The 15896-nt window shown below is 43.3% G+C and overlaps 1 protein-coding gene across 26 annotated transcripts in view; it reads right to left on the bottom strand.

Moving 5' to 3' along the window:
• Positions 1-15896, bottom strand: part of Unc79 (unc-79 homolog, NALCN channel complex subunit) — a 250710-nt gene that overhangs the window by 86533 nt on the left and 148281 nt on the right. For 20 of the 26 annotated variants that reach the window (XM_063261997.1, XM_063261995.1, XM_063261992.1 and 17 more), the window contains 7 exons: positions 13563-13642; positions 13320-13468; positions 9224-9381; positions 8622-8803; positions 7359-7560; positions 6590-6769; positions 5099-5164 (listed from right to left, as the gene is read on the bottom strand). In XM_063261997.1, the coding sequence (XP_063118067.1) occupies positions 5099-5164; positions 6590-6769; positions 7359-7560; positions 8622-8803; positions 9224-9381; positions 13320-13468; positions 13563-13642 (1017 nt within the window). The remainder of the gene's footprint in view (positions 1-5098; positions 5165-6589; positions 6770-7358; positions 7561-8621; positions 8804-9223; positions 9382-13319; positions 13469-13562; positions 13643-15896) is intronic. The other 6 variants (XM_063261998.1, XM_039112384.2, XM_063261986.1 and 3 more) reach the window with 1 other exon arrangement.

The raw sequence follows: 15896 nt of genomic DNA, 5'->3' as shown, positions 1-15896 counted from the left end.
GGACATGACGAGCCTGCATTTATCTCGTCTTCTTCTATTAGAATAGAGTGAGCTTATGACAGATGCAGCCTTCCCTAAGGAAAGGTGGCCCCTGTCAAAGCCCTACGAAAAATGCGCTGTCCAATACACGCAATGCATTCTCCTAAGGCATGGCAGTTAGAAAACCACTGTCTTCCTTTCTAGTCTATGCAGTTCCCCTATCTTCCTTAACCCTAGTGATGCATGAAAAGTTTGAGTTAATCTCTGTAAGGGAGAGTATTGACATTATTATAACACTGTAGGCAGGGCTAGCCTACCATCGTTTAGTGTGGACTGGGTCTCCACAGAGTGTTCAGAAAGGAGTAACTGACAGAAACTTTGAAGAGGAGTACCTCACAAACAGGATCTGCTTCTCCAGACTTATCTCCTGGGCTTCCCACACCCCTGAATGCTAGGCTTCCCAAAGCTGGGATCTCAGAAGAGCCAACACTACTCCACCCTTATTTTCGCTCACAATGATCTCTGCTTTGCCAGGGTGGACTTCCACATTTCCCTCATTTTGTGCCACGAATCTACCTTCAAGAAACCTATGCCCACACTCCTCTCAGTAATGTGATGTGGTCCCTATATCCTGTTGTGTTCCAAAGAAAAGAAGAGAGGGGAGGTGGGAGGCTGGGAGAGAAAGGAAAATTTCCTTTAGCTTCCCTGATAACCTTTATGCACGGCAGATCTATCTATTCATTGGTTTTACTTTCCCTGTAAAAACACACGGGGTTTGAAGGCATCTTATCTATCTTAGCATCCTTCATGGAACACAGGAGGGTGCCTGGCACATAGTAGGTGCTTATTGTTCATAAATGTCTAAGTGAACTGAATTCAAATAATGCTCCTCTCTATCAAAGTAACACATGGGAAAACAAAGGCTACTTCTATGAGTTTGCTTTACATTTGGCCTACGAATCCCAAGGTCAAAGACTATATTAGGCTACATTCCAATCTTAGGCCCACACTTATCTGTGAGTTTAAAGCTTTTTCATAGCAGGTCTAGTGTATGTATGTGCATGTATGTGTGCATGCTTGCATGTGTGCGTGTGCATATGCTGATGGCTGACTTCATAGCTCATGTGCTTCGCCTCCCTGCCTTTGGTTCTTCTTAGCCTGTGTCCTACCATCATGTGCTTACACTGAGTGCTGGTTATGGGTTTTTGTTTGGGCTTTGTTCTGTTTAATTGTTTGTCAATGACACAAGTTAGGGTCCTCTTGGAAGAGAGACTCTCATCTGAGAAAACACCTTCATCAGATTCCCTGTAGACAAGCCTGTAGGGCATTTTCTTGGTTGATGATTGGTGTGGGCGGATCCAGACCACAGTGGGTGGCGCCATCTGTGGGCATGGGGTCCCAGGTAGTATAAAAAAAGCAAGCTAATGAGCAATGCTCCTCTGTGGCCTTTGCTTCAGTTCCTGCCTCCAAGATCCTGCCTTGAGTTCCTGTCCTGACTTCCCTTCAAGATGGACTAGACAAGCTTTAAGATGAAGCAAACCCTTTCCTCCCTGGGTTTGTTCAGTCATGATGTTTATGACTGAACAACAGAAGCAAACTATGACGGTGCCCGCTAATGAGGACCTGGATGAAAAGCCCCTGTGGTGTCAGTTAATGAAATGTTCCTCTCCTGCTTCATCTGACAGGAACCACCCTAAGTACTTCCACTTTCTCTCCCGAGGAGTACACCTTGCTGGCCATGATTTCCCTTCCTCGCCTATAAGTGAGTTGAGACTGTAAACACTTCTCACGCATCGTTGTACTGTTTCCTGGAATAGTAGATCCAGAAAGTTTTGTTCAGCAAAGGTTACATCTCAAAACCGTTGCTGCAAACATGAGCACTCCTACAGAAACAGCCGACACCTCAGCGGACAACAGGCACTTTGCAAACCAGGGAGGCGAAGAGTAAAACATCTCTAGGACAAAAGAGCTCAAAGAGGAGTTGCTTGAAATTCGAGCCTTGGCCAATGAAGAGGAAGCCGGAAAGGCCAATGCAAGGCATTTTTACCAGTTCTAACCAGCACAGGACACCTTTTCTTCTAAGTGTAAACATGAGTAACTAGATCTCAAAATTTCTCTGCAGGCTGGAAGAATGCATGTTCTGTGAGGACTAGGATAGATAGCTCTGGACCAACCTGGGGAAAGTCTTTTGTCTGGACACTGGAGGACTAAACACCAGGTCAACCAGATTAGTGTCTTCATGTGCTACAAGGCAGAAGCTCATAAAACCAACCATTGGGGGGCTCCTACTACTGTAGAAGACGAACAAGCCAAGTCTCTTAGGTGCAGCTATTAGTCACGTTCTAAACTGATGTAGGCCAGGCACCAAGCAGAGTGATGTAATACTGTAGTGTTTCGGTTTTCCCGTCTGTACACCAAGTGGGAAAAAAACTTACATATATCCAGAGGTTCTATAAAGTGAAAGCTAGGCACCTGTGTAAACACACTATAGGCGGAAAGTCATAAGAGATATGCAAAATATAATTATATCCTCTTACTTCCAGTTATTCATCCCAGGGGATGAGAAACGTCACAGGATTAAGCATTTTCCATTCCTGTGGCACTGTTCATTCGGTGTTGAGTTGACAGATTTGAACCGTGCACCCAACTGACCTTCAGTGGTCACTGTAGACACACAAAACCGAGACACTCACAGTATTACTGAACATGCACCTGCGCGTAACTGAACGCAGGTCAGACCAACAGAGTCTGAAATCAGAACAAACACGGTGCTGAGCTCTTGCTAGCCACAAGAGCTAGCAAGGAACTGGGCTGGGGAACTCTAGGTGTGAGATTTAGGTCTGTCACCCACGAATGTGTGACATCTGTCCTTTGTAAGACACTCAGTTTCTCCTGTACAGTTAGTGCACCTCCAGGGTTGGCTATCACATTCCAAGACTGCTATTTCTATGCACCAAAGACTTTGGTACAGATTACAGAGGAATTCAGCTTTATACAGGCCTTGGGGGTAGACCATTAATCTATAGAAAAATCTTTTGTTTTATTTGCTGTGCATTCTACATGAAGTCTAAGAGTAGAAAATGATAGATTTTTAAACCCAGAGACCTAGAGTTCAGCCTGAAGAGCAATTACAAAGCTTTCTGCTGCGTAATTACATCACCTCTGGTTACTTCAGGCTTAATCAATAGGAAGTCTACACAGAAGGGCTCGCCATCTAGACTAAACAAGAGACCCTGAATTAGGCAGCAGACACTTTACTTCCACTTTCCCCCTATCCTGTAGTCTTCTGAGGGACATGCCTTTGCCTCCCTGCTTCCAGAAATGAATCATTTTTAGATGCGCCTTAAAACTTGGCCAACTGCTTCCAAATCAAAGGCAAGCTTCCCTTGTGGAGTTGTCATGTGAATTCTCTGAAGCCTTAGCTTCATAGTTAGCTTGAACAATCCTATTATCTGCTCCTTCCCACCTGGTCATTTTGCTAGGGCAGGAGCTGGAGGCTTTTCTTAACCTCGGTGAAAACAGGGACGTTTTCCTACAGAGACGTCAGGGCTCCCTTGGTTAGATTATGAGAATGGATGGCAGTAACTGTAGACTGGCCTTTCAAGGAAGCTTGGACAAAAAGATCAACCTCAAGATAAAATGAGGGAAGTTATATGAAACGGCTTAAGAGTTTTCTCCAAAAGGCCCCACTGATCTCACCGGACAGATCTCTCCTTTCCTTTCCTTTCCTTTCCTTTCCTTTCCTTTCCTTTCCTTTCCTTTCCTTTCCTTTCCTTCCCCTTCCCTTCCCTTCCCTTCCCTTCCCTTCCCTTCCTTCTTTTCTTCCTTTCTCTAGATTTATTTCTTTTTATTTTATGTGTGTGAGTCCTTTGCCTATAGGTATATATGTATGACCCATGCCTGGTGCCTTAAGGGGCCAGAAGAGGGTATCAGATCCCCTAAAACTGGAGTTACAAAAAATTGTGAACCATCCTGTGGGTGCTGGGAATTGAACCTGGGTCCTCTTCGAGAGCAGTGAGTACTCTTAATCACTGAACCATCTCTCCAGCACTGAACTCATCTCTCTAATGACACTGTCATTAGATCAGAAGTTCTTGTGAATCTCTTTCTCTCCCTCCCCAAAGAAGAGATGTGTATAAACCAGAGAAGAGGGACTCAGCCACCTGCTTGCCATTCTGTATCTTTTGATCCCTTTCAATAGAAAAACGAGATTTTTTTTTTACCAGCGCCTACTTCCTGTATTCATGATCTCTGGGTCCCTTTCATCCCTTCCACTCCCGAATTTCTACGTTCCAAGTGTCTTTTTTATAATATGCTCATAATCTTCAAAGTCTTCTCACATAAGTTATTTTTCTCGGGGTGTCAGTCAATACCATTTTGAAAAGGCTTAACTTAAACTTACTCTCAGATTAGAATCCAAGTGTTTATAAAAGATACAGAGTCACTGAGGTTGACCAGATGCTCATGGTCCCTCAGTGAATGGTGGCCTCTTCGTGTGGACATCATTTAGTTAGCATTGTCTTTGACAATATCTGCTCAACACTTGGGCTACTGATGCTGAGTTTTACCCTGATAAGGAACAGGACATGATAAGTTACGCTGCGTCACCGGGAATAAGACCTTTGAGTCCTCCAAACAGTAGAAATGCTCCCGAGAAACAGAAATGCTCAGACTTGCAAGGAATTAAGAGCAGCTATAGGGATGGGGAGATGGTGATTCCAACATAAAACCCTTCAAAATGCAAATGAAGTGAGCGCTTTACCTAAAGAAAACTCTCATCTGTGAACACGGTGTTTCTATGTGTAACTTACACATACAAACATAAGTCATATAGCATTGAGGAGTGCAATCCTGGTCACGCCTGCTGTGCAGGGAGAGGTGGGCACTTACATGCTTCTTACTGGACCAAAAGTCAACGGAATCAGAAACCACCTGCTTAGAAAAGGGTATAAAGAGTTGGCGTACCAACAGCCCAGACACTGGAGACCCCATGGGGCTCACAAATCCTAATATCACTCTGGTCCAGTGAGAAACACTTGGTTTGTTTTTAACCGTGTCCACCTATGATACCTAGGATAGAGACACTTGAACATGGCCCTTCAACGTCGGAAGTACCCACCTGGCGTCTGTTCAGGTGTCCCACCGAGAGCCGGGGCAGACTGCTCATGCCTGGTCAACCTCACAGCTTAAAAATCAACAACAACTCTATTGAAATAAGCATTAAAGACAACTTGAGCCTAGAAAATTACCCAGTGCCGAGCTGCACTGGCTAGCAGAAGCAAGCTTAGTTTTCTCATTTGTAATTAACATCACACAAAAGATGTTTACTCCAGAATTTTTGCGTTTGCATTTCTGATCTCAAGAAACGTTTCTTAACGTCACTCTGATTCTAAAAGCATCAAAATGGCTGTATGAATTAATTAACAGAAAATAGGAATAAATAAAATGAATACCCCAAGCTAGTCAGTTTATTAAAGGGTTGAAAACTCATATGCAAGTTGCAGTTAATTTAATCTAGGGTTGGTGTCCTGCAGCTTCTCCCGGGGGCCACTAGGAATTATTTATTCTTCGATGTGATTAACTTTGCTCCCTGCAATGCTAAGGCTATTAATTACATAAAAGGCTTTCGATTGACTCTTCTAAGGTTCAAAATACCACATACTCAGAGCTCGTCATAAAAAAAGAAAAATGTAGCAAAGAAAATCAAATCATATTTATGATTAACATGATTGTTTTTTATCAAGTTGTTCTGTAATAAATGCCAATGAAAATGCAAATCTTTCTGCTTAAGACAGGAGAAGTGTGCTTAAGGTGTTAATGGATGGATCGCACAGGTGGTGTTTAAGATTATTAAATTATTTAAATATACTCACCCATTCAGTAACTCATTTAAATATTCTCGTTCATCCATTAATTCAGTAATTTGGTTCTGCGGGCTTTATTATTTTCCCCTTACATGCTTGTTGTTAAGCATGAGTACTTACTAAGCATTTGGTTACTTAAGGAAACTCACTCTTTTAAAAATATATACTATAAAGACCTTTATAAAATAAATGTGTGTGGTCTTTTAAAATGGACAACAAGTCATATTTCTGTTTATAAATTATCTGAAGTTGAAAAGGAATCCAACTTCTCTTCAGGAAAGCCTGATTTTTCTTGTTCAAAAGCCACTATTTTTACTGGGTTTTCTGGGGAAGACTATGTGGTTGTTCCCAGCACTTGTGAAATGTCAGTCATTCAGTTTTTGAACATTATCCCTTTAGCTGCATAGCTTTTGGTATCTAAGTCTCATTCGGAAAGCATTCGGGCTCCCAGACTGCTGTGCATACCCTTATATTCTAGCTCTCAAAAATAAACATTTCTGAGCCTCGTGCCAAGTATAGGTGGGCCCACAGTCTTCTACATTTCAGAACTACTGATATGTCAGTCAAGATTTTGCTGCATCCACAAACAAGAGAGAGCTACCAATGCCCAGGGACTCTAAGGACCAAATTTGATGGACAGACTCAGTTTGCTAACTGTGCTGCTCTCTGTGAACACTGGACAAGACACGTCAGCTCCAGAAAGACATTAAACAGATGTTGCAAGACAAAGAGGAAAGATACTCAACGGATTTTGGAGGTCAGGGTCTCAGGGAGGGAGAGCGCCCTCTTGGATTCTGCTGGCCCTTTCACACTGTCTCTCAGGGACCTCACACTCTTCTGTCGGTTTCTGGCAAAACGTGCTCTCTTGATCTTCCACAAGGCAGCATCGCTGAGGTTGGCAACATTGGTTCTCACAGCAGTGATGGCTTTACAAAAGGAATTAAAGACATTATTATTCTTTTCCTTGGCTCGCCACATGAGGCAGCTATTTGGAAATTATATATATATAGCTTCCATGTATACATGAGTCCTCCACCTCCCTCCATGACCATGACATGAGTCCTCCACCTCCCTCCATGACATGGTGTGTCTTACCTTAAAAAAAAAATCATGGCTACTAACCGTTATGACTATCACTTTCCTGTTTAATTCAAGAGGTTTGATTATCTAATTTTGTTACTTTTTCCTCATGGCCATGGAGCCATAAGCAACTAAATAAGAAGCAGACAGGACAAATGTGTCTCATAAAACTGTTCCCAGACATTGTCAACTGGATAGTATGTAAAGAAAACAGGTACAAAAGGTTACTGTGTATTTCCTCCTGAGACAGAGGAAAATTCAGATCTGAGACTGCTGTAATGTGTGTGTTTAAATCTTCAGATCAGCAACATAAGCACTCAGGATCCAATGAAACTAGGGACATGAGATCAAGACATCCTCTTCCATGCATGGAACAAGCTACACGCCAAGTGCCTTAGCTGGGATCGTTTCATGTAAGTCGTTTGTCTTACTTACTTGTAGGAAAAGGAAATTCTTTGTTACAATCTAAATGCAGCTGAGCTTCCAAAGAAAGTGTCTCAAATCTGTTGACAAAGAACTCCCAGCTCAAAGCAGGAATATCTTGCTTAAGAAAGTGCAGGAGTAAAAGCTTGCTCAGGATGGTGGGTCGGTCTTTAACCACAGTGTCGAACTGGAAGTCAAGGCAAAGACAAAGACCCTGGAAAAGACAGAACAGACACAAACTTCTAAGAGACAAACACACTGGACAGTCAATGGAGCAAGGCGTTGTCCTCAAGGCAAAGTTATCCCATTGGAATACTTCTGATCACAAATATTGGAAGGGAAAAAATGCACAAGCGAGTTTCTCCTATTTCACAATACCTCTTCCATGTTCATCCAAAAATGTAAACTAAATGTATGTCATTTGTTTCCTAAATATCAAACAACATCCACTTAAACCAAATACCAGTGCATTTTTTAAATGTCTGTAGTTTAAACTGAGAAGCATACACTCAACATTATATTGTGTTTTATTTTTTGCGTGTGTGTGAACACGTGCACACATACATGCTTATCCCACAGCACATGTGGAAGCCGGAGACAACTTCTGGAAGCCCATTCTCTCCCCTAGCAGTAGGTTCGGGGAATTGAACTCCGGTCCTCAAACTTGTGCCTGTGTCTACTGAGCCACCTCAGTAACCCCCAAACCACATTTTAGGACACACGAGGAAGGCAAGTTCTGGGTTGTTTTCCAACTGTACAGGGAGAGTTTGGAATAAGTCAGGTCTCTTTTTGTTTTCACTATATCTTAAAAGCACACACTCGCGCACACAGACCTCTGCTGTTACAGTCACTAACATCATTACTTTGCATGGTACTGCAGTCGGAATATTGGAGTCCACTCCCCTAAAACGTTCGCCACCCTGAAACTCAACAATTTAAGTGACAGTATTGGAAGGTGAATCTTGAGAGAGGACAGAGCCATGTGGACAGAATTCTCACAAATAGGATTCTTGTCCTTAAACAAAGGCCCAAGCATAGTTAAAGGTATTAACTATGAACCGTAAAGCGGGGCCTTAGCAGACACTGAATCTATAAGCACCTTGACCATTGGCCTCCCAGACTCCAGAATCATACTACAGAAATTCCTATGGCTCTCCCAGCTACCCTGTTTGTGGTATTTTGATGTAAAATAGCTAAACAAGACACATGACAACGTCAGTTGTTGGAGGTTTTGACAGACGATCTGCAGGGCTCTTAGCACACATCCCCCATCACCTGCAGTGCTGGCCTCTTTATGGTGTCAAGCAGGAGACCTGCTCTGGTGGCCACTGCAGGATTGACATCCTCCACAGCTGTCAGGAAGCAGCAGAAGGCATGTGCCAGAGAATACTTCAGCAGGTGGTTCTTGGTCACTGAGTGAATGTCCAAAAACCTACAAATGACAGCCACTTTCTCCACTGCAATATAAAATAGAGAGGGATTTAGTAACATACTATGCATATTTTATACTTACTTATTATTATTTATTTACTTTATTTACTTATAAGTGGGGCATGCATTGTAGCACAGGGTGTGTGAGGAGACCAGAAAACAACTGTGGGAGCTGGATCACTCCTTCCAACACTATGGTTCCAGAGGACTAAACTCAGGTCTTCAGGCTGGGAGACAAGTACCCTTACCTCCCACTGAGCCATCTCCCTGGCCCTGTATTGACATCTGTTTAAGAGTCTCATGAGAACTGAACCCCATAAAAAAGTTAACGTGGGGTTCCTACATGGAAAATTTAAATATCAACAATGATGGCCAAAAGTGCATTTCAAAACTGGACATCTGGTTTACCTTGTGACCCACGGGATTTTTAACTAATGTAGAAGTACCTGCTTCAAACCTCATCTTCCAGTCTTTGCTGTTGAAGTTGCCATTAATGATTGTCCAGAATATGTCAGCACCATGAGGAAGGGACAGAGCGTGAAGAAGGAGAGGAACCGCCAGTGAAGACAGCTGAGAGAACTCAGACTTGACGACTCTCCAGAGGCTGGGAAATCAAGTAAGAGCAGAGGCATTATGGTCATCGTAGTTTCTTCAAAGGGAAAGAGCCTACTCTATTAACTTATGGCAGGCGTGGACATAGGTGCTGGTAGGATGCTCTGTGTGAAAGTGCATCGTCTGCAAGACTATAATCCTCCAAGAAACATTTATGTTTTGATCTGTTCATGTCTTCTGAAGAAATTACCTTTATGTAACAAAATTGAAAAAACATTTAAATATAAAAATGTAATTCCGTACAGCTATGCAAATGAATTCAATAATATACAAAAATTAAGTTATATAAAGATGGTAGCGTGATAGTGGTTTTAAAATTGTTTCTTATGTGAATAACTAGAAAGCATCATTGTTAATTTTTGCTGCCCAACATCCTTTTCCATCTTTAAATGGTGAAGAATAACTCTTGTCTGCTAGTAGCAGCCTCTCTAAAACCCAACAAGGTCTCCTACTTTTCCTATCTTAAGAGTGAGCACGAAACACCATTACCAGCGTATTAACCTATGCGCGAGCAGCCATACAATCCAAACTTACGGCTGTTAGAGCCCTTTTTTCCAGATGATGGTATGGACTCTGGGAGACAGGGGTCTCTCCTTCAAAAACTTCCTGAGGGAAAGACTATATCAATCGAGAGCTACCAGGGACCTCCCAGGCTCAGATTGCGTAGGACGAAGCCAATATTTAGCTTGATCTACAAACTAAGAAGGAACTGAGCTAAGGGTGGAAGGTTGGAAGAAAGGGGAGAAGGAAGAGGAGAGACCTGATATTTAGCACTTCCCCTCACCAATGTCTTCACTTCTGAGACCCTAAGCATTGGACAAAAGGAAACCCAAACTCTGAAGCGACTCTCGGAAACCAGGTTAGCTCCTCCAGCAGGGCTCTGAAGAAGCAGCAATTCTTTGTCGTTTCTTGCATCTCCCTGCGCTCTCCCTGCGCTCTCCCTGCGCTCTCCTCCCTGCGCTCTCCCTGCGCTCTCCCTGCGGCCTCCTCCCTGCGCTCTCCCTGCGCTCTCCTCCCTGCGCTCTCCTCCCTGCTCTCCTCCCTGCGCTCTCCCTGCGCTCTCCCTGCGCTCTCCTCCCTGCGCTCTCCCTGCGCTCTCCCTGCGGTTGGCTGCTACATGCTTTCTTCCATGTTGTTAGCCCCCCCCCCCAACCCAGTCCTCCATCTTGTCTCTCTGGAGAGGTCTGAGACGCACACTCTCCTTAAGGTTTGACTCTCCCATTACATCCTCCTTAACATGCTTCTCTTTACTCCAAAGTCTACCTTCCCTCTGCCCCACTCTGCCCTTTATTCTTATTTATATTCTACCTGACTGAGCCTGGCCTTTAACTCTTGGCTCCACAACTCTCTTCCCTGGAGTCTTTCAGCTGAACCTCCCCACTGACTGTAGATCTAGCCAGACTTTCGTTACCACCGCACCAAGACCTTGACATTCATCCCCTTGCCTCTTTCTTTTCCTTTACAGACTTTTCACAGAAAGGATGTTCTGCGTTACATCTTTACAGTCCCTGAGCCGCAGAAGCACGTTCACACACTCCCTTAAATGTGTGTGGCTCCCAGGGATCCTTCTCTTCTTTAAACTTTTCAATTAAAGCCCAGTGCTAACTCTGTTCAGGTTTTTCACTACTTTTCTTGGATCCCCATCTGTCATTGAACAGAGGTATTATCTACAAGACTCCCCACACTTGGGTCCTGGCCCACTTCTCTAGCCACTCTCTCTTACACCCCTGAACCCACATTTTAGACAATGCCACCTGGTATCACCTCACTAGTGTTCCCCATTTCTTGTCCCCTCTACTTTTTTACCAACTCTATCTCCTGGTCCTTGATATTCCTGCTTTCCAAAATGTCTACGAATACTACATTTTTATCAAAGTCCACTTCCATAATGGTGATTCAAATGTACCTGCTGCTGATCCCTGGCCTAATCATTGGTCTGGAATGGTTCTTGTTCACCTGTGACCTGTGCAAAACAGTCACTTACCACATGACTTTGTATATGAACAGTACAAAAGTATGTTTTCATTTCCACAAGATCTTAGTCAAGCTTATTATTTGGAGGTTGGTATCAAGGCTTCCCCCTTCCTTCTGCCTCAAAGTAAACCAATGCATGGTACAGACGTGTGTGTGTGTGTGTGTGTGTGTGTGTGTGTGTGTGTGTGTGTATGCATGCATGTGTATATGCATGGGCATGCAAGTGTGTGTGTATGCATATGTGTATGTGTGTCTATCCATGTGTGTGCAAATGTGTTTGTGTATATGCATGTGTGTTTGTGTCTGTCCAAGTGTATGTGTAAGAATGTGTGTGTGTGTGTGTGTGTGTGTGTGTGTGTGTGTACATGCACCTGTGAGGGCATGTGAAGGCCAGAGGCTGTCTTTAGTGTTTTTCTCTATTGCTTTCCACTTCCCTTCTTGAGACAGGGTTTTTCCATGTGCCCAGAATTCATGATTCTATGTAGACTGAATGGCCAGCGAGCCCACAAGATTGGCTTGTTTCTGCCTCCTAGAATACTGGAGTTACAAACGCCATGCCTGGCTTTTATGTGGATAACTGGGGATCTAAGCTAAGGTCCCGTGCTTATACAAGCACTTGATCCTCTGAGCACAGAAGTAGACCAAATTAAACAATAAAATATTGATCACTATTTTATTTATTACTTATCCCTTCCTGGAGTAGACTAAAAATTCCCCCAAAGTACCTAGAACAGTACTGTGGTTTAAAAAACATATTCACGTCATTATATTTGTTGAATGAATAGATAAATTAACAAAATAACTAAGTAGAACCTTGACTTGCTTTTGCTACAACACAGGAACAAGTCTTCCCTAAGGATCAGACTATACTCTTACGTATGAAATGATCTTTTTCCTGGATTGCCTCCAGGAAGACTATAATAGTTATTTGAAGGTGCTCAGAAAGAGAGCGCCATAAACCTAGGGCACTGCTTTATTGCTATCCTCCAAACACCTCTATCTCTAAAGAGCAAGGGAGACAGCACCCAGAGGGGTTTGGTATCCAATCTGAGTTCCTAGTTTGAGTAAAATTGCTGTCTCACTGTTGATATATAGTTCTTCACATCTGAGGGCTTCTGGTGGGGGTAGGGGTGAGAGTGGGGATGGGGAGGCCTCAGTTTCCTTTAAAAGGCAGTCACTGGGAGTTTGGCCATGTTCCAGAGCATATGGGGAACACAAATTGATTTTTTTTCTTTCTTCCCCACCTCCCATTCTCCCCCTCCCCTTTCCTGTCCCTCCCACCCTCCTTCTTTTTTTGTCAGGGAGAGGTCACAATGGTCTGGGAGCAGACCTGGGAGGACTGAGACACTAGTGTGATTGAGTTTCATAATGTCATAATGTGAAATTTCCAAATAATCAATTAAAATACTATGCAAAAATAATTTTCTTCCTTAAATCCTGGATGTGGGGACAGAATCAAGTTAATAACTATCTTAGGTTGGGGTCTGGGGAGATCGCCATCTTACAGACGTCACACTCAGCAGCATTACTTGCCCCTGCCATTTTCCCAGGGTCTACTATAGTCTTGATTCACCTAAGCATCAAAAAGCATAGAACGGTCCTTAGTTTAGGTGTCTGGCCCAACAGAAGCTACTAAGCAAACGCCACTCTCTTCATGTTAGCATTCATAGAAACTATAGCTGTGTGTGGTGGTGCACGCCTCTGGTCCTAGCACTCAGGAGGCAGAGGCAGGTGAAATCTCTTAGTTCTAATCAAGCCAGGAATATACATCGAGACCCTGCCCCAAGAACAAAACAGAAAGGAAGGACAGAGGAAGAAAGAAGGGAAGGGAGGAAGTTGCTTCATCAAATTACTGGTCTAGGAGGGAAAAATGAAATGGAACAGAATTGGTCTTACTCTCACTTTAAATCTTACAACTGAAGCCAAAAGGCAAACAAAAATGTTCACAGGCCTTACCTTGCAATCAACATGTGGTCCTGAATGTAGGCTAAAAATTGAGGATGGTCTTTCCTCGCAGTGTACAAGCATTCCCCGTGCAGACAGAGAATCTTTAGGCAGTTGAGCATATTAAAAAGAATGTCTGGCTCTTCGAACTTCGCCATTTCCTATGCAAAGAGCGCACAGTCACTGCATTCGCCAAAACAGCCAATAGTTCCAAACCCAGACCAAATAAATATTTAAATATTTCAGAAAATCTACCTGGAAAATGGTATATATTAGTCTCAACGTAACTGGAAGCTGTTGGTAGCAAAATTTTCTTTCCGTGTCGTTCTTTATTGCTAAGGAAAAATGATTACACAAAGGTTAACCCAGCTCCATTTCCCCCTCAGCATTCATCAGTTCATCAAGATCATGAAACCAGAGAGGATGAAAAGGTACAAAAGTATTACATGTTTGTAGAATGTTTTCACTTGCATACTGCCTTGTGCCAGTTGGGTATGGTGGCTCACACCTTTAATCCCAGTGCGTGGGAGGCAGAGGCAGATAGATCTTCGTGAGTTCAAAGCCAGCCTGTTCTACATACTGAATTCCAGGACAGCCAGAACTACATAGCGAGACTCTGTATAAAAACAAAAGAACAAAACCCAAAACAAACAAAAAAACAAAAACAAACAAAAAAGAAAAAAACTTAGCCTGTATCCTTCTATGAGGAAATACAGAAAATCTTCTAAATTTAAAAATCTCAGCCTTGGGGCTAGAGAAACGACTCAATTGTTAGGAGCACTGGGTGCTCCTCTAGAGAACCTGGGTTCAAATCCCTATACCTATAAGGCAGCTCATAACTGTCAGTAATTCCAGTTCCAGGAGATCCATGGCATCAGACATGTAGGTGATGCACATAGGTAGATAGATAGATAGATAGATAGATAGATAGATAGATAGATAGATAGATAGATAGATAGATAGACAGACAGACAGACAAGATAGGTATACATGGAAGCAAATCACCCATACACATAAAATTTAAAAAATAATTTTAAAAAGACTCTCAGCCCCATATTTCACTTCCAAGTCCCCATGTTTATCTCAGTGTCTTTGGCTGCCTGACCCACCGTAGCCTCAGCTTGTACACCTGTGGGTGAAGGGATGTGGGGCTGGCAAGGCGTGCCCTCATTAAAGGAAATAAGCAGGTACGGAAGAGAGGGCTGTTAGCTTAGCATCTAAGCCAAGGCTGTAATATTGATTGACAAACTAGGCATTGTGAATAAGATGAATGTTTTCGAATGAAAACTCCATTTATGGGTGTCTCTTCTCATGAGGTTCCCCAAGCTCTGCCTCCATTGTGGGACAACACCACAGGACACATACAGGTTTGCTAGAGAGGCGCTCACAAGTTAACCAGTTACCAAAACTAGTGTAACATTATAGCAGAGGGGAAGAAAGGGTTTCAAGGCCCCTCCACCAGTTAAGGAGCTTTTGACATTTGATGGCTTTGGGGAGATGAAGAGTGGGTTTTCTGTAAAGAGTATGGTCCTTTGTAGGTACTTTGCTCAGGTGAATGGCTTTATACATATGAATACATAGTCAGATAAACTGGAGTCTGTGGACTATTTAAAAAAGCTGGAAGGATGAGGAGGTTGCGGGTGAGTTTGGGAGGAGTTACGGAGGAGTTGGGGAGGAGTGGGGATGAATAGGATCAAAATACATGGTAAGAAATTTCCAAAGAACTAATAAAATATTGTATTTAAAAAAAAACTGCTGCAAAAAGGGCACAATAATGTGCCTGTTATTAGGGTTGTGGCAACTCCTGGGATCAAAGACAATGATAGCCAAGTCCTCGTGGTTGATATATCAGTCCGTTTCTTGATGATCTTCCACTCAAAGGCATTTTACACAGTTGTCGGCTCCCAACTCTATAATGGTTAGTGTGAAAGTGGACATAGTTTTGGTGACTGATAGAGCTGATGTCTAAAAAAGAAAAATCTTCCTGCAAAACGCAGAAAGAGAAAACATGTAAAGCACTGAGGCCATTGGTGCACCCCCAGGATCACCACTGAAGGCCACAGAACAGAAGCAACACCAGTTTTTATAGTAATTGAGTGTCAGGGAACACTGGTCTAGGAGACTATCACAGGCGAGAGTACTGTTCTGCCTTTTATCTAAGAATCTCACAACATACTCCAGAACAGTCCAGAACCCAAGATCCTCCGGCCTCAGCTTTCCACATGCAGATGCATACTCAAGAGTGGGTTTATCACGGAACTGAGAACGGGACTCCCATTGAAGTATTCAGAGAAAAGACTGAAAGAGCTTGAAGGGGCTTGAGACCCCATATGAACAACAATGCCAAGCAACTAGAGCTTCCAGGGACTAAGCCACTACCCAAAGACTATACATGGACTGACCCTGGACTCTGACCTCATAGGTAGCAATGAATATCCTAGTAAGAGCACCAGTGGAAGGGGAAGCCCTTGGTCCTGCCAAGACTGAACCCCCAGTGAACGGGATTGTTGGGGGGAGGGCGGAGATGGGGGCGGGATAGGGAGAGGAACACCCATATAGAAGGGAAGGGGGAGGGGTTAGAGGGATGTT

Source organism: Rattus norvegicus, chromosome 6, assembly GCF_036323735.1.
Source record: "Rattus norvegicus strain BN/NHsdMcwi chromosome 6, GRCr8, whole genome shotgun sequence".
In the NCBI taxonomy this organism is placed as follows: domain Eukaryota; kingdom Metazoa; phylum Chordata; class Mammalia; order Rodentia; family Muridae; genus Rattus; species Rattus norvegicus.
This window is presented reverse-complemented; position numbering and strand designations above follow the sequence as displayed.